The sequence below is a fragment of the Impatiens glandulifera genome, chromosome 4 (genome assembly GCF_907164915.1).
Source record: "Impatiens glandulifera chromosome 4, dImpGla2.1, whole genome shotgun sequence".
Lineage (NCBI taxonomy): Eukaryota > Viridiplantae > Streptophyta > Magnoliopsida > Ericales > Balsaminaceae > Impatiens > Impatiens glandulifera.
Window position 1 is genome coordinate 53,668,766 of NC_061865.1, and position 23,136 is coordinate 53,691,901.

Consider the following 23,136-nt stretch of genomic DNA (forward strand, 5'->3'; position numbering starts at 1 on the left):
TAAAAAAATTACAAATTTATTGATTGAGAAAAGAAAATGAATTGTTAATTTGGGTAAGTGTGCAAAGAGGTAAACATGTTGGATCTCTATGAGAATAATCATAAAATAAAATAAAATAAAATAAAATAAAATAAATTTATTTTATTTTATTGGCGAGAAAACAAAATGTATATAAATGTATTTAATCGCATTTCCTTCCTTCTTCTTCTTCTTCCCCTCTTGCTTTTGATAGTTCTCGAAAATTAGTGACGAAAACCTCAATTCCCACTTTCAAAGCAACATTTTTCGCTTTCCAAGAATCTCATTCATATATATATATATATACATATAACCTGGTTTTTACAGGATTTCTTCTTGCTAACTCACCACCAGTGACTCGGTTAGTATGTTCTTTATTCTTTATCAATTCATTCATCGCTTTTCATATCTGGGTTTCCATTCTTTCTATTGCATTTCGAACAATTTATGATCTTTCTTCTTTTCTTCTTCCGATTTCTGTTTCGGTTTCATGTGGGTTATTAATAATAATAATAATAATAATGTTGCATCTTATAGATCGGTATTTGTTAAACAATGTTGAATTTCATCTTCATTATTGAATGAATGATCTTGTATGAGAAGTTAATTGGCTGCTGCTGCTGCTGCTGCTTGGATTTTGATTTGTTTATTACATTTTTACCAGATTGATTAGCAATGGCATTAGATACAATAATGACAGAAACAAATAAGCAAAGGCTTGGTTTATTGAAAGATCAAGTTCGATTGATAAAAAGGAAGGATTCTGAGCGTTATGAAATGGTTCCAATTCAAGATAAATTGTCATTTGAAAAGGGTTTCTTCCTTGTAATTCGTGCATGTCAAATGCTTGCACAGAAGAATGATGGATTGATATTAATTGGATTAGCTGGTCCATCTGGAGCAGGGAAGACATTATTTGCTGAGAAGATACTTAACTTAATGCCTAGTACTGCTGTTATATCAATGGATAACTACAATGATGCTAGCCGACTTGTTGATGGCAATTTCGATGGTAGAAAATAGAAATTCATCTTTTTTCGATCATTGGCTCTTTATTTTCCTCCATTCTTAACTTTCTTTTCTTCTTGAAACAGACCCGCGATTGACAGATTATGATACATTGCTCCAGAATATCTATGATCTGAAGGCTGGAAAACAAGTTGAGATTCCTGTATATGATTTTAAGGCTAGTTCACGCATAGGATACAGGTTCTAATATGATCATTTCTCTTATGTTCTTCATAAGTATAAGTATGTATCTTTGATGCCTGAAATGTTAATCTTAATTCAGGACTCTTGAAATTCCTAGCTCTCGCATTGTAGTAATTGAAGGTATTTACGCCCTCAGTGAGAAACTACAACCTTTACTGGATCTTCGTGTATCAGTTACTGGTGGGGTTCACTTTGATCTCGTTAAACGAGTGTTACGTGACATACAACGCGCAGGACAAGAACCGGAAGAAATTATCCACCAGATATCTGAAACGGTTGATTTCTTTTTAATTTTCTGATTTTGCTACTGTCTAGTTGATTTTAACTATATTTTTGTATTATACAGGTATACCCAATGTACAAGGCTTTTATTGAGCCAGACCTACAAACAGCACATGTTAAGATCATAAACAAGTTCAACCCTTTTTCTGGTTTCCAGTCTCCTACTTATATTTTAAAGGTTCAACACATCTTTGACTATTTTCTAAGCAAAAAAATATATTGTTTTCTTTTGATGATTCAACTTCTTTTCTACTGTTATTGTAGTCAACTAAGAAAGTGACCATAGATCAAGTCAAGAGTGCCATGGTTGGTGAATACACAGATGCAATGGAACAAACTTATGACATATATCTTCTCCCACCTGGTGAAGATCCAGAAGCATGTCAGTCCTATTTGAGGATGCGGAACAAAGATGGGAAGTACAATCTCATGTTTGAGGTTTGTTTCTATCGAATATGTATTAGGTTCTCCATCATATACTCAATGACCCATCTTTCATGTCTAGGATGGTCTTCAACTGAAAATTTAGATTTAATTATGGATTTCATTTAGTGCTAATAATACAAACAATGTCAATACTATGTCTTGAACATGGTTACAACTATTGCACATGATATAACCGATTGTAAAAAGATCAATTGATCCTGCAATTTAGATTGGTCATGTTAAAATGGTTGATTTATGAATTTTAGGAGTGGGTTTCGGACACCCCATTTGTCATATCACCGAGAATAACTTTTGAAGTAAGTGTGCGGCTTCTTGGTGGATTAATGGCCTTGGGTTACAAGATAGCTGCCATCTTGAAGAGAAACAGCCATGTTTTCACTGATGAAAGAGTCTGCGTGAAGATTGACTGGTTAGAACAATTAAGCCGTCAATATGTTCAGGTAGTGCAGAAGTCAAATTCTTTACTTTTTATTCTTTAGAAATCTTTTGTTAATTTTCCTTATCGGTATAAGGTTCTAGGAAAAGACCGGCTCACTGTTAAGCATGTGGCTGACCAGTTGGGAATGGATGGTTCATTTGTTCCAAGAACTTATATTCAACAAATACAGCTTGAAAAACTAGTGAACGAGGTTATGGTAAGTTAATAATGACTAACATTTTTAGGAATACTTTAGGAAAAGTACTTTGGCTCATATTTATTCATCATTCTGCAGGCTCTACCAGACGATTTACGAACAAAGTTAAGCATTGATGATGACCAAGTATCAAGCCCTAAAGAAGCTCTTTACCGAGCTTCTTTGGAGATGGTGGCTACGAGAAAAAAGAATATTAAGTGGTTAGCTAACTTCCTCATCATGATACACAATACCTCAACATTGTTAAGAAAAAATGGAGATCTTCTTTTGTAATATATGAATCCAGAATTTCCTGTTTTTGACAGTGGCATGTCTAGATCATTCTCGGCTCAAGGGGATAAGAGTCTTTCAAAGGTTACTGGATATGTCATGAACGGGCGTAGCAGGTTAGAAGAGGCAGAACATGCTTCTGCAAGCCAGGTGATTGACCCATTTTGAAACATTTGGAAACAGAATTTAGTCAGAGTCTGTTTCTGAAATACGAGTGTTACCAAATGGGGTTTGTCATAAAGTATCAGGTTGTTATTTTTAATTTTTTGTGGTTTGGTTTTGTAGGGAGCAGTTACACAGTTGTCGGAGCAAATCTCGACGTTGCATAATCGAATAGACGAGCTGAATTTACAGATGGAAGAGCTGAGTAGCAAGTTGAGCAATAAAGGGGATTATTACTCAGTGAGCCCACAAAGTGGTCTGCAATCAGAAGTGTGTAATGGATCTGCTCCTACATCTTACTTCATCTCTGGATTAGGAAAAGGTTCCATAATGCCTAATTCCTTATCATGTTCTCAGTTAACAAAAGATTCCCCCTTGATGGAAGAGGTCAGTAATGGATTCGCTTAATTTCTGGTTCTTTGATTTTTTATTTGGCCAAATAAGTCAATTCATTCATTCATTTTCATTCATTTAGTTAACAACTATTGGCCGAGGCCAAAGACAAACTGTCCATCAGCTGGAGAATTTAGGCAATCTTATCCAGATGAACTTGAAAGAAAAGAAGAACTTAGGAAAATCCAAAAGTAAAGTTTCGATCGCAGGGATGATAGAACCTGTTCACGTTTCTTTGATTCTAACACTGGCGATTGGTGGGCTGGGAATTGTCTTATTCAAGGCGTTCCAACCAAGAAACTGATCTCCATCACTATTAGATTTTCTTTTCTTATATGATTTGATTTGATTCAAGGCCAACCCTTCTGATTCCAGGAAGATTTTGTAGCTTTATAGGCTATTTTTGTGTTTTTTCAAACTAGAGCATAGAGAGAAAGAGAAGGCACACAAATTTTCCATTACAAAGATAGTAGAGATTGACATGAAACCAATTAGCAAGATCTTACATTATATATATTGAATTCATGATTCTTGTGCCTTTGAGTTAATTTCATTTGTTAAACTTAATTCTTACCTTCTTTATACATAAGATTTACTTTATGTACAAAGAACATTACATGATTATGAAAAGGTAGATTTATACACAAAAGAAAGAATGTAGAAATAAAAGCAAAATTGAAGTTTCAAGGAGTAGTCATTGATTCTTTGGAAGACTAAGCGTATTCTGTGGAAATAAAATATTATTAAATTTTACTCTCGTCGGGTTGGAGAGAATGAATTGTGTATGCTAAACACTCGGGAAAGCAATACCAACCCATTCGAAGGACATAAATCAATCAATTCACTGTCGATAGATATCGTTTATTTGAAGAAAAAGCCTCAATAACAACACAAGTACAACAGTAATGCACACCAATGACAATTTTTGGAAATTGTTAAGAACAAAATGGGTATTTAGGTGAAATGAAATCCATCATGATTCATGCAACTAATCGCTTTTCATAAGTATTCATGCCAGTTATTATTATACTAGTAGATAGATCATTCTAAAATCACACAAATTATTCTTCTGTACAAATTTCACTCTTAGAAAGCTATTATACAAGTCTGTGTCTTCTTCAAGTTGTTGTTACCTCGGTCCAGAAAGCTCCATTGCCTGAATGAGCAAAGAAGAATCATCCGTAAGATCAGAGTATCTTTCTGAAGACGAAAACTCATTCCCTCTGCATCTACTACTACCACCATCTACTTTTCTTTGAGATGCTTCCCACTTCTCGGCTAGCCCATCTCCTTCCAGCATCCTAACCACCTCTGACATTTTAGGCCTGTGGATGGGAAGATATTGAGTACACAGTAGAGCCACTTGAACCATTTCCTCAAGCTCGATTCTATCATAGTTAGTTTTCAAGTCCTTATCAACCAACATATCTAGTTTCTTTTCCAGGTGAATTTTCTTAACCTGAGAAGTTTTTAAAGAATTGGAAAATCATTAGTAACATGTAAATTTTAGAACCTTTTACTACTAATCACAAATAACTAACCCAGTCAAGCATGACTCCTTTCTGGTTTGCAGCTTTTCCAAAGTCTAAAGCTCTTTGGCCAGTGATAAGCTCAAGAAGGAGAATTCCAAACCCGAAAACATCTGTTTTCTCTGAAGACTGTCCTGTCGAGAGATACTCAGGTGCTATATGGCCAACTGTTCCTCTAACCGCTGTCGTGACATGGGAATCACGATGATCCAAAAGCTTAGCCAACCCAAAATCTCCTACAACAGCCTCACAGTAATCATCGAGCAATATGTTTGCTGCCTTCACATCCCTATGAATGATCTTTGGATCACATTGCTCATGTAGGTACAATAATCCCCTTGCAGCTCCTATAGCGATCCTCTTTCGTGTTCCCCAATCCAATGACGGTTTTCCTGCAAGAAATAAAAAAGACATGTCTAAGAAAGAACCATTTTTTTTCTTTTTTTACAATAAAAAGAATTTTGAAAAACCTTTGAGTCGAGAAGCAACACTCCCGTTTGACATGAAAGGATAGACAAGAAGCCTCTCAGTCGTTGTCATGCAAAAACCGTAAAGTTTGAGAAGATTTCTGTGCACGGCTAAACTGATCATCTCTACTTCGGTCTGGAATTGGATCTCCCCACCTGCTGCGTTTCCATCTTTAAGCCTTTTAACAGCAACAAGAGTTCCATCTTGGAGATGGCCTTTGTACACATTCCCAAAGCCTCCTTTTCCTACTATATTTTTGTTGCTGAAGTGGTTTGTAGCAATCTGAAGCTCTCTGAACTGGAATCTCTTCAAGTTCCCAAGGCAAACTTCTTCATGATTTTGTTCTGAAACAAAATTTGATTTTGTTTTTATATATTCTTAAACAGGAAATGAAATTATTCAATGATTTGTTAGTCTTCTTTCTTACCACCTATATCGAAGAATATCTGTTGATTTCGCCTTTGTCTCCACCAGAGAAACAAACCGAACACAATCATCAGAATACAAACGCACCCAATACTCGATCCAAATACCAACGCGAGTTTGTGATCTTTGGGTATACCGGGAAAATGAGAATCTAAAGAGATGAATGAATAAATCAGAAAGAGTTCTGCTAAAAAACAACCATAACCAGAAAGAAAATATTAAAAGAAGTCAGTTCTTACTCTGTGGATTAGGGACAGTATATGGCAGAGGGATTGCTGTTGTTTCGTTGCAGCCAGGCTCTGAACCCGTGGCGCAAATGGCTGGGTTTCCAATAAGACTGTTTATATCGATCAAGGAACATATTTATAACCCAGTCATCACAATTGGAAAAAAATAAATCAGACAACTTACTTGAATGTTTTTGCCAGAATGTTTGGCACAGGTCCACTCAGGTTATTGTATGACAAATCCCTGGAATGTCGAACAAAGAAGACATATATTTTTTCTTTAAGTTTATTATTCCAACCAAATTCCATAGTAGAGGTTAAAGTAAAAGAAGGAAAACTAACAGAAATGAAAGCTGGATCATGCTAGCCAAACTAGCAGGAATTTCTCCAGAAAGACTATTGTTGTTCAGCCTCCTAAGTCACAGTTCAAAACCCCATCAAGAAACAAACAAAAAATTTAAAAACCATCGCGTATTCAAGATTTATAATAAAAACTTGAACAAGCGAAAAGCGCGTTTTTATGTTAAAGCTCTTACAGGTATTGAAGGTTCTTCATGTGGGCAAGAGATGAAGGGATTTCGCCACTGAAAGAGTTATCAGAAAGATCAAGTGTATGAATCTTTGGAAGCATCCCAAGTTGGATTGGAATTTCCCCTGATATATTATTATTTTGTAGAAGCCTGAAAAGAAAAATGGATAAAAAATTTCAAATATTTGTTCTTCCCAAAGAATACTTTCTAAATCTTGGTTCTTAGTTCTTACACTGTTACAAGGTTTGTCAAGTTTCCAATGCTGCTTGAGAGTGTACCAGACAGATTTTGGCTCGGAGTCCCCCTGCAAAACATCCCCAAGCATTAATTTTTATTTATTTTTCATCATCATAATCTTAACATACTCACAAGCCAATTACTAGCTTATCAGCTGAGCAGGTAACCATGGTCCAACTACATGGATCAACCGAGTCAGCATCCCAGTTGTCTAAAACATGATGAGGATCCACCAAGGAACTTTTGATTTCTATCAAAGCATTAACTGACAATTCAAAATGAACAAACATCAAAACAAAAATTCAGACATGTTTGAAGAATTATGTGTGTATTATTATTATTACTACTCACCTTCATAGTTAATACCACCGGGTGTGAGAAGAGCATATGAACAAGCCCAGAAGCTGAACAAGTACACACTCAACATAACCCTTCCCAGTTTCTTCTCCATTTCCATGGAAACAAATACCAAACACTTGGCGGGCACTCTTTAGAAGAAGAAATGAATTTGTTTTTGAGCAATATTTGTGTGAAGCTATGAACAAGTGAGAGGAAGAGAGAAACAAGGAGAAAAAAACAGAGGGTCAGGTAGAAAAGTGAGAAGCAACATGGCTACCACTTGGTTGTTGAAAACAAAGGAAGGAATATATATGAGAAAACAAGGATAAAGAACATAACCCAATGCAGGAAAAAAGCAACCAGTAATGTAATTAAGAATCTTAGGATTGAGTTGAGAAAAGGAAAAGGAAATCAATCCCTCTTCCATTTAGATTGTTTTGAAAAGGGATGTCTTTTGATCTAGTTCTTCAATATAAAAAAGTAAACAGGGGAAAGCAGTCTATCAGAGCTGTTGGGCACTCTGTAAATAGTACTGTAAAGTGGTACAGTAAACAACACTAAAGTGCGGAAATGAACTGAACTCTGTTTGTACTAGCTAGCTATGGTTAGAAAAAAGGTGACTCATTTGTATGTATGCATGTGTGTGGATGTATTACTAAACAACAAAAGAATGTATAGTATTCAACAATCTCCTTTCACTTTCCATTTTGGTTTGCTCACTTCCCTTCATTTGTGCTCTTGTTGGGATTAGCTAGGGTTTTAATTATTTGAATATTGATAGGGTTTTAGATTTAAAATGTGGGTTTAAAAAAAACAAAAAATTGAAGGGTATATATATTATTTTATTTATTTATAAAAAAATATCAACTTTTATTAAAAATAACTTAAAATGCATTAAACATTATAAAAAAAATGGAAGAGAAAAAATAAAATAATAAATAAATAAGAAAATAATGTAAGAATTTAAAAAAAAACAAAATAAATTGAAAGGTATTAATATATAATATAATAATTATTGTAATTGTATTGAAATGATATTTTAGTGGATAAATTAAGTTATATATTATACATAAAAAAAAATATAAAAAATTAGTAATTTGTTTTTAAAGATGGATATGTTATCCTTAATTTTTATTAACTTATTTTGGTTGGGTTGTTTCACTCTAATTAACTAGATTATAGTTGAGAATTAATTTTAAAGTTATTAGTTTGTAAAAATTTATTATTAAGTTGTCTTGAATTAATGGTGTAAAAAAAATAATATTAAACAAAAGAAAAATATATAATTTTGTTGTATAATCTGGATTTAAAAAAATAAGATTAACACACAAAAAAAATTAATCTTTAATTATATTAATATAATTAAAAATGTATTGTGATATATTTTGGAGATTCTTTCTGAATATATTATTATTGACGAGTTGAAGTTTATTTAAATGTGTAGTCGGACACTTTAAAAAACTGAAGTCTTTATCTTGAGAGAATCGTTTTCCGTCTCAATTTTGTATTATTAGGGTTTTGAAGGACCGAGTGTTATATATATTCGTGTCAAAACTTAATATAAGTGTTATAGAAATTCGTGTCAAAACTTAGTATGTTGCGATGTAATCTATGTTTTAATCTCCTTAATAATATTATTATTATATTTTTTTTATTGTGAACGTAGTCAAATTTTATTTTAGTAATTAAATAATATTAAATTTGTGTGCAATGTAGGATAACATTTACCATGTGAAACATTTTAAATATATAATGTATCTGACATGAAATCTCATAAGCTCGTGAGTAAATTAAATATACTATAAATAACTTATGCAAAAACCTACTAGCATACCCATTAAAGTATTTATAGGTTCACAATTTCATTTTTAATAAATGTAAATTATTGATGAGATATTTTATGATATTAATTTGGCATAAAGTAAGGTGTTAAAATGAGAATGATGAAAAGAGAATAAAAAAAAGAGATTATTATTGTGAGTGGGAGTGGAGGGATGATGAGGTGAGAATCTCAATATGGTGGTGACCTCGAGATTGGTGTTTCAAATGGCATCTCCTACTAAAGATGTTATGCACTTCAATTACTCAATTATTTCTTAAAAGGACATATAAAGAAACAAAATAAATATAATTAACATTTTTTTAAAATAATGAGTTTCGCTTCTTTTTTGAAATGCGACTAATCTATGCGGGTTAAACACATAATCCACAAGCACACTTAATCATTTAATCAGATACATAACTTGTAATCTGACGGACTCAAACTCAGGACCTCAAAAAGACTAGAGATATCCACATATTGTTATCGCTAGGTTAAAAGAGGGGATGTCTCTAAAGGAAACATTCTTCTTTGAAATGCGACTAATCTCTGCGGGTTAAACACATAGTCCGCAAACACACTTAATCATTTAATCAGATATATAACTTGTCATCTGACGGGCTCAAACTCAGGACCTCAAAAAGACTAGGAATATCCACATATTGTTGTCACTAAGTTAAAAGAGGGGATATCTCCAAAAACTTTTAGATTTTGATATAAAATCTCAAAAAAATCACATGTTACCATTAATAATTTTTATCAAATTAGTAGCTACAATTCTAATTATCTTATTTGGAATTGATGAAGAATTCTAATTAACTTGTTAATTTGTTTAGAGATTTAATGGATGATACTTAATTTTATATGGGTTTTCATTTCTCATATTGAGGGATGATCTGCACGTGGATGTAACACGTGCAAACGGGACCTTGTAAGGGTTGATAAGATAATTCAAACATGGGTGGGTGGTCAAAGTGGGCCAATAATGGTCAACATATATGATCATCTGAAAAAGAAAACACATTGATCATCAAGCATTAACAAATTAGCAATGTTCAATGATTATAATTCATCATAACTATGTTATCAATGTATGTGACAAAATAATTTCTAACATTTCTTTTGTCAAACAATTAGAAAAATGCTTGTTTGTATTGACTATTGAGTTTGTAAATAATAGTTGAAAAGGAAATAAAATTGTTAACTATGTCTTGTTATATCGTTAGAACATAACGACAAAAGTATTATATAAAAAATTGAAGAAAACAAATAAATTAATAAACTAAACGAAAAAACAAAAATACAAAATCAAGTTTATAATTTTTCCTTATTTTTTTTTTTAATTTTACTCTAATTACTCGATAAAATGCACTTAATTTGAGTATTTGAGTTTATCTTAAAATTCAATATAAACAGAATTTGAGAACTTTCAATTATTTGCTCGATCAAATACCATTATAAGTATTTAAAAAAATTGAACACCAATATTATATGAAGAGATTATCAAACTAGTATATTGTTTATACAATTCAAAATTAATTTTCATCTAGTATATTGTTTATACAATTCAAAATTAATTTATTAAAAGTTTTCTAATTTTTTCTCATATCAACGAATAACAAATAACATCACTCTCTACTTGTATTAAACGAAAATTAGAAAAAGAAAACATATGTATGAATTCTCGTAACAACGGATATCATCATCCTTCTCTATTTGTATTAAACGAAATTTAGAAAAAGAAAATATATATATATATATATGAATATGATGTTAATATTGGAAATGAGATAAAATGTTCATATATCTAAATATAATGACTTATCAACTAGATACGTGAGGGAGAGTAAGTATAAAATTTGAAAGTCAAAATCGTTAGTTTAAAAAGTTTAAAAAGATCGTTTGACCAATTTATATTAAGTTTATTAAATTGATTTATCTTGTTTTGACATTATTTATTTCTACGGATATTATTGAAGATCATTATCAATAATGAAGAATATGAAGACGTAACTTTGTAACCAATAGAAGATGATTTTCTTGTCAATTACTTGACACTTTATATTGAACGAGATTTAATTGAAGATGTAAATGTAGATTCTATAATTGCTATAATCGCTTAAAGCTCAATTTATTTGAACATTCTAATATATTGTTTCCTTTTTATATATATTACAAAGGAATTCAAACTCATCTCAATTATAATCCTAGATCCGTCATTGTGGAACTGCTAGATAAGAAAAAGTTGGTGGCAGGTCAAATCCTAGTCGGGTTGGGTACTTGATCAACTCGTACATGGCAATGAGTATGACACAAGACATCTTCTCGTGTGATGCAAATTGTTTTAGGACCATTGATACAAGGGTTTAAATGACTATGAGAGTATCATGATTTGACGGTGTTTACAAACATCAAATTGCCACGATCCTAGTGTTGGAATTTTATTGTTAATCTTCTTAACTTTGTATGCTTGACATGTTTTTTTGTTGATGAGTTATCGTATTCCTCTTAAAATAGTTTAGAATTTCTATTATGGATGTTTTTCTTCCCTTGTAACAATAATTTGATTAGATAGCACTATTTGAACATAAAGAAGCTTATAATTCATGAAGAAATAATTAACACAAAATTAAGGCTTAAACATTAGTGATAATTTCCAACTACAACCAAATTAAATTGAGAGATGTTTCTATCTATATAGTAGAGGTAGAACATGGGTAAATCTAAGGGGTTGTTTGAGTTTGGGTTTAGATGTATTTATAAATAAAACTGATTTGGTTTTGAAATCTTCATGATTTTATTTGAATAATTAGAAAATACAAAACAATAAAAATAATTTTCAAATGAGCATATGTTCATTAAAAGGAAGGTTCAAATGATATTAGAAGTCCATTATCACATCATTACAATTGGAACTATTTTAATCATCTCAAATAAGCTTTTAGGGTTAATGATGTCCCTAACTAAAAGTAGATATTGAAATTTATATTGTTTTCTTTATATACAAAAATATATATATTGATGTGAAAATCTAGAAATTACCCTTCAAAGTAGTTCAGTGATAAGAGTCGGTTTAAGAAATCAAAATATCACAAATTCGATTACATCTGAAAGCGCTTTAATTTTAAGCGATTGCATAGTTATAGGATGTCGTGCTAGTTCTCCTTTAATTTTAATTTTTTTTTTTAAAATTATACAATTTGGTTGGCAATGGCTCCCCCTTGCCCTTAAGGGCCACCATGGGACACATTGGCCCAACAAGACTTCATCCAGCACCTAATGGAAGGTGTGAGCACAAAAAAAACAGGTTCCAAAGGATCTTTGGATGGAGGTTGACAAAGATATGGTTCTCTGTCTTTATTTCTTTATGTCAATTCATGCCTTATTTTTCCTCATTTTAACTTCTTTTTCCAACTTTACTCCTTTTAAATATTTTCAAACCACTCAAACAAGGTGCCAAGCATATCTCAATCTCTTAATCCCAAATTGATTTTTATCCTAGTTTATTTTCGAGAATAACTAGCATGATCATCTTTTTTTGAGAATCGACTTTACCATTTCAACTGTTTCGGCGAGTTCTGTTATTTAATAACAAGACTTACTATAGACATTATTTAAATTCGTAATAATAACAATGATATATTAATACAAATTTTGACATTTAAAAAATATAATTCTTTAAGTGTTTGGTAATTGCACTTACTAATTAATATCAGTAATAATAAAATATCAAATAAATTAGGGCTCCGAGAGAACTATTAGTTGTTGCGGTTTTGTTCTATTAGAAAATGGGTGAAGTGAATTTGATAGTTATAACAAATTGTTGTATCAATCTTACCAAAAATTAAAACTCGATAAAGATTAATAAAAATAGAATATTGTTCATTTTTCCATGTTTCAAATTTGATATAACAATTTTAGAAATGTATTAAAGTAGATATATTCTAAGGGTGTAGATGATAAAAGAAGAATAGTGAAAGTAGAAAAAAAAAAAAAAGCAAAATTTGATTGAAGACAAATATCACCTATGATCTAATAAAGATATATATACTCTAAGTAGTGGGTGGTACCCAAATGAGTAGGAAATAATTGCTTTTAAGACCCTCAAGTGGGTTTTGGTTTGTTAAGAGAAGAAAAAAGGTGTCAACTTGCACCAAATGAAGGGGTATGTCTACAAAAATAGAAGATGCCAATAGAGCATCTCAAAATCACATTAATTCATTAATAACTATAAATAAATACCCATAAACTATTTTTTTTCTTTCTTATAATCTTATTTGAAAGAAAAGAATTTTAAAAAGTCAGTATTTGACTTCTATTATTATTATTTTATAACTTTGTATATTAATGGTCATTGGCATCTTTAATAGTGGAAAAGAATATTTGATGAAAGGCGTAAAGAATATGATCGATTTTTGCACATTAACAAGTTGTATACCTCAACAACTTCAAATAGTTTAATTGTAAAAATTTTGTTATAAAAACAAAATGAATCGAAAGCTATATTAATCGACCGAAGACTGTATACTATTGAATTTGTGTTTGGCGAGACAAAGAAATATATCGTTAGGTAAATAATTGAGATTAGCTGCCTAGAAATATATTTTGTGTTCTTAATACAAACCCTAAAAGAAAATGACAGAATATATTCATCAATTTAGTGGGCCTCTCTTTAAAGCTTAGGGGCTCCTCATATTCTATTTTCTCCAAAGTTCTACCCCTTATGTCTAGCAATAGAATATGCCATCAATTCATGCTAAAAGAATTCTCATTTATTACCTAATAAAGTTAGTATGAATGGCTATCTCATCTCTCATATAAATAGCCCTAAATTCTCATCAATTATTGAAATGGCTTTATTACTTTTTATTTATTTATATTGTTATTAAAGTTACATTTTTTTTTTCCTTTATTTCTTTGAATATTAGTGAGCTAGTTCGACTTGGAATTGTAGACTTTGAGACCCTTAAATATCTTAGATTGAATTGAAATTTCAATCATATGTTTCAATTAAAAGATATCTAACAATAATCCATTTTTCATAATTCAATATCACTTATTCCTTTTAAAATAAATTTATATATTGTGATTTTCACATCTTAAAAAGAAAAATGAATGTGAATTAATTAATGAAATTTAAAATCTTAAAATGATTAAATTTTAGTACAAGTCTCTTGCTAGTAAGGATCAATAAATGATAAATATTGTCTCTCTTTTACCATACAACTTTTCCTAATAGCCCTTTAAATGACTGTTTTAATGTTAAAGGAAAAGGTAATGAAAACTCAAATCCAATACAAATTAAAGATAATTGAAAACTGTACCCAAAAAACAAAGTTATTAATTGTTTATTTTTTTAATTAAGAAAAGTTATCCCACTAATATTAGTTTAATTGAAAAGTTTAGAATATGTTAGGCTGGTATTCACATTTTAATTTGCAAAGTTTTAAAATTCTTAAAAAATAAGTAGTGTGGCTGCTGGGATTCGAGCCCAGGTCTCCACGGCCACAACGTGGAATTCTTACCACTAAACTACAGCCACTTTTGTGTCAAATTTGACTAATAAATTAAAATCTTTTATAAATAAAATCACATATATAGAGGAAAAAAAAATTATTGTCTTATGTCATTATGTATCAACATTTTATTTATTTTTTTGGGTTCTATTAATTATAATCAACAAATATCTAGTTGAACGTTGAAAGTTTGGTCATGTATACTAATAACACTATATCAAGATTTTTCTTGTCTCTCACTTTGGTTATAGTCAAAAAGAACTTGGAAGAAGGTTGCATGTGATATCAAAATATTTCTTAGTAGACTTTTGTTAAACCATTCACATTGCAAGAAGGTTGTGATAGAATGAAACATTGAACTTTTTCAAACTTGAATTAAGAGTTATTCAAAATTTGTTTTCGAGCTTGAACCTGGATTATTGAGATATTGAAGAGTTATTCTTAATTGTTTTTGAGGTTGAAGTTGGATTTTTGAGATATTGAAGAATTATTCCGAATTTTCAGTAAATAATTTAATAAGGTAGTTCAAGTAAAAATAGTTTCACATCACAAAACAAACATTTCAAATTAACTGAGAAGAGTCGGTACTATCTAGGGGTGGGTCTATACGATATACCTTAATTTTTTATTCATACTTTATATTTTACCAAAAGTTTCGGTATAAAAAATTCATACATTTATCTTACCTTACATAATTACTACATAAATGTTAAAAAAATAAAATTAAAGATATTTATTATAAAATATATTTTTTTAAAATTCAAACCATCTTAGTAAAAAGCAAATGTTAATAATTAAATTTAGTTACAAAAATTGGAATTAACATGAATAAGCACAAGTATAAAACTAAAGTGAATGTAAGAAAATATTTTCTATTTCAGATGAACTTGGTAACATATTATACTCTATTAAGTCGATTTAAAAAAAACAAATCAATCACGTGTGATAAAATTAGTTTTATATATATTCTAAAATAGAAAGTGATTACATATTCTAATTATATTTTGATTTGATTTAAAAAAATAATGTTTCTATACTTAAATTAATATCAAATATATTTGTTTCCTTATGAGTATTATATATATATAATCTATAAATATTATTTTGGTATTTCAATATATCTCAATATATTAAAATTTTGAAAATTCGATGGTGTATCTTTAATTTTGGTATTAGTATCATGCCTTATATTTTTTTTGGTATATCAAAAAATCGATATTTTCGATATATTGTGGTACGAATTTTCTCTCTTCTTAATACTATCAAAGAATAAACTCTAATTTCAAAAAAAAAAACTTAAATTTTTAGGTAAGTTTTTTACATCATTCTAACTTAACATGTCAAAGAATTTATAATTTTGTAATATCAATGAATGTGAATGATTTTGTAATATCAATGAATGTGAATGATGGAAATATTGAAAAAATATTCTAAGTTTTCAGTTATAATCTAATAGAAAACTTCAAGTGATTTTCATATAAGAATAAATTCTAATTTACACAAAAATATTAAGTAAGTTTTTGATATCATTCTAAGATAACATAGAATTTATAGTTTTGTGATGGCAATCAATTGTTCTTTTATACATGTATAATAAACTCACATAAAAAAAACATTGTAAACTGCAATTGTATAATATGAAATTTCATTTATTTCAAAACAAATAACAACTATTGAAAAACAAATAACATAGAAGAGAATTAAAACTAGAAAAACAATAATCTCTTGAAATTCATACTTCAAACTGGAATCAAGAGAAACAATCAAATTCTTGATGATTCTCTCAATCTCCAACTCTTAAGACTCCATTCAATACAGCAAATAAATAGTTAAAAGAAACAACTTGCAAAACCTTACTGGTTTGCTTTATTGAAAACGAAAACAATAACAATGAAATGAAATTAAACCTAAAGATTAACTCCTCTTCTTCATCTTCTTCTTTTTTATTTCTCCTTCAACCAACATTTCAGAACAGACTTAGGAGATTCAGATCCAGTAGATTTAGCAAATTTATGGTAAACAATACCAAGCTCGTTATTATTGCTCTTCTCTTCAATGCTATAACCTTTAATATCCATAGAACAAGTCTTCTCCAGCATTTCCTCACCAACATCAGCATGAACCGATACAGAGAACTCCTTCGGCCTAAAACAAGACAAAACCCTCTCAACCACACTCTCCATACTCACAACTTTCGGGTCATACCCGACCATTTCAAAGCTTGCATAACTAAAACCATCTTCTGGAGTAACATGAATAGTCGAGATTGCATCTCCTTCAATAGAGTTCATTGAATACCCACATGGGTCAAAGTCAAAATCGCATATTTCAGAATTCGGTAGGATGTTTCTTATTCCAGAGTTTTTAGTCATGATATCAGCAGAACCAGATTGGTTTTTGTAGAACACAGATGCTTTCTCTTTATCCAAACCGGTCATGCACATCTCCATTGTGTAGATTGGGTTGGTTAAGGCGGGTAAAGCTGATGAGGCTGAGTACACATGCCATTTCTGTGGCTTATCAGAGTCTCCCATTATGTAAGCATTGCTACCAAAACCAAGTTTTCCAAAGTAGCTATTGAGAACATCAATTTCTTCAGAGAAGTTACGATGTGGGTAGACCTGAGCTGAAGGGAAAATGAAACTTCCACGAGTGTATCTCACAGATTCAACTTTAAGCGAAATGGAATTGGCCAAATTCAAGATGGGTGGGATCGATAAAAGCAGCTTAGTAGTTCCACATGTTTTTATCACTAGTTTGTATGCAAAGATGAAAAGGCTTGATTCAGACAGCACATAGGAATCAACATGGGCATTTGATAAGGAAGAAACAATAGTGCATTCAGCTGGACCAAGAATTTCATCCAACTGTGATCGAGTTAGAGACCTAAGACCTTGCCCATTAGGATCAGCGTAGAAACTTGGGACAGCAAATGAAATTTCAAGTCTTTTTTCGTAACCCTCGAATCCAATTGCAGAGATTGCCATTTCAAACAAAGAGGTAGAAGAAGAAGAAGGAAAGGAGTAAATCTATCAACTAAGAAAGCAATAATGACTAGGAAACACCACGGGTGAGGTTCGTGGTTTATGACAATGGGAATTCAAGGAATATTAGGATGGCTTGCGAGCGCACTGCAGAATTATCAAAGCAAAACACATATATCAATAAAGAAACTCATTCAAAATTGATCAAGTTATAAAGAAACTCACGTTGGAGTAAGCAGCAGATCTGAATTTCTTGATTCCACCGTTGGGTCGAACGTCTTCAATGCTATATCCAAGAGGAGCTTCGTAAAATAACGATTTACTACTACTACTACTAGACTTCGATTTACCACCTTTAGATTCCATTAGAACATTCAGCCTATCTGAAAACAAGAAAAAGAAACCAGATTGGATGATGATGAAGATATTAAAACCCATTCTAAACAAAGATCAACTCAAATCAAAATACATTGAAAAGGGTATTAATCAAATGCATTCATTCATATCATCAACAATGAAGAACAAAATATAACTTTTACGAATCAAAATACAGAGAAAGGGATATGAACTTACTGGGTTATTAAGATGTATTCGATTGATCAGAAGATTTGGAAAAATACCCACGAAAGATGATGAATTTCAGAGATATGAGAATGGTAGAGGATTCAATTCTCCTTATAAAAGATGGGTTTTGACTATTGCTTAAGGTAGGGTAAGAATCGAATGGTTTGATTGTGAACGGCGGTATGGGGAATCGAGAGTATTTATAGTAGGAAATCTGTTGGGAGATAATTATGCCTTAATTATAGAGTTTTTTTTCAATCTTTTAATAGTCAAAACCCTATTTTAATGAATGAAAAATTGATGATCCAAAAAAATCAAAATTAGTTATAACCTAGTAAATTGAATACCAAAAAAAGTAAATTAATTCTAAATATTTTAAGAAAAACAAGGTTTTGTTTGATTCTGAATTATTTTGAAAATATATTGTTTAACAACAATAATAAAAGGGTATTATTTGAATAAAATAAAATATACTGAAATCATATTTATAAATTAAAAAATATATTATATAATATTTTTTAAAAAATAAATAAATTTGATATTATTTTAATTATAAAATATAATTTTTTTTAAATCAAATCAAAATATAATTAAACTGTAATATTATTTATAAAATTTATAATTATTCTTTTTAAGATATATAAAACTAATTTTATTTTATTATATAGTATTTGATTATTTTTTTTAGGTAATCAATGAAAGTATTATTCTTATTTTCTCTATAGTGTAACTTGAAGATTAATGTATATGTTTATTTTTGTTAATTTTAATTTTTATAATAAAATTTAATTATTAATATTTTTAGTTTATAAGAAGATTAGATTTTAAAAATAATATTTTATTTAATAAATATATTTTAATTTTAATTTTGTGTAATTTTACAAAGTAATCCTATTAAAAAAATAATTGTTTAAGTTAATATATTTTTAGGTATCAAAACCGAAATTAAGGTATACCAAAATTAAATTATACTGAAATTAAGATAGAATAAATATATGAATTTTTTATACTTAAATTTTAAATAATGTACCTTAATATTACTAAAATATTAAGGTATATTTTAACTTAGAAGATTTTGTAGATTTTGTTTTTATTACGTTTGGTTTATTGAACAAATTTTATTTATTTTGTTGAATATATTCTATAGATATTTTATTTTATTTTTTTATATTATTTAATGTATATATTATATTATATTTTTTAGATTTTAGATATATTATTTTGTATTAATTATTTTTATTTTTATTTAAATATTTATTTATAAAATTAATTGTATTAAATAGTCATATTATATATAGAGAGAGAAGGATTTAACTATTTCAGTTATTTAATTTAATCTACATAACTCATAATTAGATTAAGAATTTTTATATTTTTAAATAATTAATTAAAATACTATCAAATTTAATTTTTTTTTAATAAATATAAAGATTTAAAAATAAACAATAATTGATCATCTACATAAAATATTTTATAAAACAACAAATAAGACAAATTCCAAAACATTATATTAAAACAATCAATTTTGAGTCAAGATCTTCATTAAACGTGTGATTCACTTCCATATATATTATATTTAAATAATATGGAATTGTCTAATAATTGAGAATATTATATTGAATGGAATACTAGAAAATGCAATAATGTTAGGATATTTCCTAGAAGTTGTCAACAAAAAAATGAAAAGACGAAAAAACCACTATTCAAATTTTCAAATGATGACTAGACTATGACTAGGTTTCAACATGCAAAATAGATATGGTTTTAATTAAATAATTAGTCATGACCTGTTTGGTACATGATTATTTTTTGTTGTATTATATTATTTTAAAATGTAATTTTTTATAAAAATAAAAGATTGAATAATTTAAATCAAATTGTTTAAAAAATTTCATTATTTAATCATTTACAATATTAAAAAATAATAAAAATTATTGTAATGAATGTTTTGATATGTCAAACAAGTCATAAATCTAATTATTCTTTTTATAATATAGTATTATTTTTAACTCAATTATTGACGAATCCAGTCGGAATACACGATGGATTCAACAACACCTTGTTTGTTTTATATCCGAATTAAGATTTCTTTTTAATATTTTTAAAATAAATAATATTTGTTTTAACACATAGGCTTTATTCGGATGGAGGTTATTTAAATAACTTAGAGTGGAAAAAAAAATAATGATGATTTATAATTTTAAGAAAGTGATGATTATTTTTGGTAAAAAGACTTAAAGGGTATTGATTTATATAAATAAAATAAAAAATAATAATTTTAAATAAAAGGTATTTTAGTATTTTGGTTAATGAAATGAGTAATGTGATTGGTGAAAGTGATTGATTGAAAAATTAATTTTGTATAGATTATTTAAAAAACCTAAGAAGAACCGAGCCATAATAATTTAATAAATCATTATAATTAAAGGGACAAAGTATGTGTTTACAAAATTAAGAATCACAAGTTTGATTTTCGGTAAATTAGGAACGGATTTTAAAATTAAAGTTGGAATGAGTTTGAAAAATAAATTGAGTGGACTTAAAAATATTAATAGATGAACATTAATTTTATATTTTTTTATAGTAAATTAAAATAAACAAAAATTTAAAAATTAGGTGGTCACGTTATTTTCTTGACTTAAATAAATTATTTATTTTTTATTTTCCTAATATAAATTTGTCCATGAGTAAAACCATCTTTAAATTAAGGCCTTGTTTGGATTGGGGTTTTTAAAAAACCTAAAGGGAGGAAAAAATAATGATTGGTGATGATTTTGAGGAGGTGATGATTATTTTTGATAAAAAGACTTAAAGGGTATTGATATATATGAATAAAATAAAAAATAATAATTTAAAATAGAAGGTATTTTAGTATTTTGATTAATGAAATGAGTGACGTGATTGTTAAGAAATGATTGATTGGAAAATTAATTTGGTTGGATTTTTGAAAAACCCAAAGCTAAGGTGGAGAGAAATAATTAGAAAATTGTAATAATAACTTTTTAAATAATAATTTTAAAAATAAAACAAATATATATATATATAAATAAAAAGACAAAATTGTAAAGTAAGTTGTCAAAAAAAGTCAAGCTTTAGCAAAAGACAATAGGCTTTGGTTGAAAGGGGTAATAGACTATGCAAATTGGGTTAGATGCATAATTTTTGTAAGCCAAAATAATTGGAAACAACTATTTTATTTATCTCATGATTTGTTACTTTTTAAAATTAAAGAATACAAAAATTAATAGATAGGGGACACCTAAGAAGAATCATGTGCACTAATTCTCAGGTTGGCTTCCTAAATCTATTATATTTATATATAAAAAAAAGCATTCAACATTGCCCATCTACCATCACTTGAATACATACAAATAATAATTTATTTTCTATACAAATAGAAAGAAAAGAAAGAATACCCTCTTGAATCCAAGAGTTAGGGTATAAAGTTTGGTAGGGTTTGCAATTTCTTTAGGCTGCCCACCCTTACCCATTATTACGTTCAAAATCGAATTCGTAACATTTAATCAGTTAGAACTATCGTTATTTTTTGAACTAACTTAATTAGTTATATCCTCTCTCGATTGATAACCTAATCTCAAAAATTTATTTGAAAATAAAACTTTGGAAATAATTTCTCTATGATTACAATAATTAACACCCTTCATTTATAGTAATTCCTCTGTCACTATCCACATCCCTCAACAGCTCATTACATGCATGATCTATATATATACCACAAATTTGGTCAAACCAATACATATTTTGAACTATTAGACCGGCCAATATATATTTCATACACACAATCCATCTATGATTACCTCATATTTGTATCATATCTCGTAACAATTTAATGTTATAATTATCAGTTCATCGTGTGATCAACTTTTTATTTATTTATTTCACTAATTATCCATAATCTTAACTCACTAAATTAATTCGAATTGAAATATAGGTAATGACTATCACACTAATGTTTTATTATAAAAAAAACAAAAACTAACTTCATAATTTTAAATGGAACTTAACATGAGTTATTATATTATATTATATTGATAACCTTCCCCAAGTAAAGCAAAAAAAAATTTGTTAAATGATTTAAAAAAAACAATAATAATAAGTGCAAGATATACAATGAAGAATGGATGACTATATATCCATTCATGAGAAGGGCAATTAAGACAATATACATGCTAGGACAAAATTGAGATTCGTGCAACTCTATCTTATTATTTTCTTTTTTTATTAAAAATTATCTTATTTCTAAAAATAATGTGTTATATATCATTTTAATTGATTTTTGATTGGCATATTACTCTTCTATATAATACTAATTCTAATTTAATTATTGTTATAAGATATTTATACTTACAGAAAAAAAATCAACCACCACAATCAAACATCACATACTCAACTTTAAATACATGACATGATACAATATAAAATATAAATAAAAAAAAGTATAAATTTTAAAATTTTCATTATTACTTATTTTGACATAGTAAATATGAGTTAAAATAGTTTTATTTTGTATTTTCAAGTGTTCATATGAAACCAAATTAAGTTAAATTCATTACCAAATTAATTATAATAATATTTTGATGGGACCACATGTTAATATATTATCTAATACGACACTATACTAATTACTAAAGGACAAACAATAGCGGCAGAATATTATTTATAGGTCTGCCTATACTTAATGAAATAATATTAAATTCCAATTTTAAAACAATTTTTTTTTTAATTATTGTAGCACCACTAACTACAACTAGGGATGAATCATCTAACTTTTCGTGGGAAATTATTCAATATTATTATTTAAAAAAATAAATAAATGACATTTTACTTTATAAAGATTGATGAGAAAATAACAACAATATATTTGATAAATAAAAATATTTTTATTTCGGAACAAAATAAAATCTTTTAGTCAAGTTGCTATAGACTTTATAATATTTTTGTTTCTTCAATTGGGCTTAATTTGTTGATTTGGTAATTCATGAAACATGAATAAGAGCAGCAAGCCCCAACCCTCATTTGACATAAGTTATTTGTATGGGTTATGCAAGTCCAGCCCA

The 23,136-nt window shown here is 28.7% G+C and overlaps 2 protein-coding genes, 1 non-coding gene and 1 pseudogene across 3 annotated transcripts; 1 reads left to right on the forward strand and 3 right to left on the reverse strand.

Moving 5' to 3' along the window:
• Positions 1 to 693: 693 nt before the first annotated feature.
• On the forward strand, positions 694 to 3,827 carry LOC124933632 (inorganic pyrophosphatase TTM2-like). Its single transcript, XM_047474064.1, has 11 exons — positions 694 to 1,030; positions 1,113 to 1,227; positions 1,310 to 1,505; positions 1,577 to 1,690; positions 1,777 to 1,950; positions 2,205 to 2,399; positions 2,472 to 2,594; positions 2,673 to 2,794; positions 2,900 to 3,014; positions 3,150 to 3,413; positions 3,502 to 3,827. Exons 1-11 carry the CDS (start codon positions 694 to 696, stop codon positions 3,721 to 3,723), a joined length of 1,977 nt encoding a protein of 658 aa, XP_047330020.1. The 3' UTR covers positions 3,724 to 3,827.
• A 571-nt stretch (positions 3,828 to 4,398) lies between these two features.
• Positions 4,399 to 7,494, reverse strand: LOC124933633 (protein NSP-INTERACTING KINASE 1-like). The gene is made up of 11 exons (XM_047474065.1): positions 7,188 to 7,494; positions 6,969 to 7,101; positions 6,832 to 6,903; positions 6,606 to 6,749; positions 6,412 to 6,483; positions 6,254 to 6,313; positions 6,082 to 6,179; positions 5,844 to 5,993; positions 5,419 to 5,760; positions 4,961 to 5,340; positions 4,399 to 4,878 (listed from the first exon to the last, which is right to left on the reverse strand). The coding sequence occupies exons 1-11, from the start codon at positions 7,291 to 7,293 to the stop codon at positions 4,549 to 4,551; spliced, it is 1,887 nt and encodes a 628-aa protein (XP_047330021.1). The 5' UTR covers positions 7,294 to 7,494; the 3' UTR covers positions 4,399 to 4,548.
• A 6,970-nt stretch (positions 7,495 to 14,464) lies between these two features.
• TRNAH-GUG lies at positions 14,465 to 14,536 on the reverse strand. Its single transcript has one exon. It is a non-coding gene; the product is annotated as a tRNA-His (tRNA).
• A 1,672-nt stretch (positions 14,537 to 16,208) lies between these two features.
• On the reverse strand, positions 16,209 to 18,202 carry LOC124935665 (annotated as a pseudogene).
• Positions 18,203 to 23,136: the final 4,934 nt, after the last annotated feature.

What these genes read in the sequence shown, in the direction of transcription:
- LOC124933632 (XM_047474064.1), top strand. Translation starts at nt 694, where the DNA reads ATGGCATTAGATACAATAATGACAGAAACAAATAAGCAAAGGCTTGGT. An exon ending in TGTTGATGGCAATTTCGATG is followed by an intron (nt 1,031 to 1,112) that starts GTAGAAAATAGA and finishes TTCTTGAAACAG; the next exon opens with ACCCGCGATTGACAGATTAT. An exon ending in AGTTCACGCATAGGATACAG is followed by an intron (nt 1,228 to 1,309) that starts GTTCTAATATGA and finishes ATCTTAATTCAG; the next exon opens with GACTCTTGAAATTCCTAGCT.
- LOC124933633 (XM_047474065.1), bottom strand. Translation starts at nt 7,293, where the DNA reads ATGGAAATGGAGAAGAAACTGGGAAGGGTTATGTTGAGTGTGTACTTG. An exon ending in TTGACAAACCTTGTAACAGT is followed by an intron (nt 6,750 to 6,831) that starts GTAAGAACTAAG and finishes TTTTCTTTTCAG; the next exon opens with GCTTCTACAAAATAATAATA. An exon ending in TACTGTCCCTAATCCACAGA is followed by an intron (nt 5,994 to 6,081) that starts GTAAGAACTGAC and finishes TCATCTCTTTAG; the next exon opens with ATTCTCATTTTCCCGGTATA.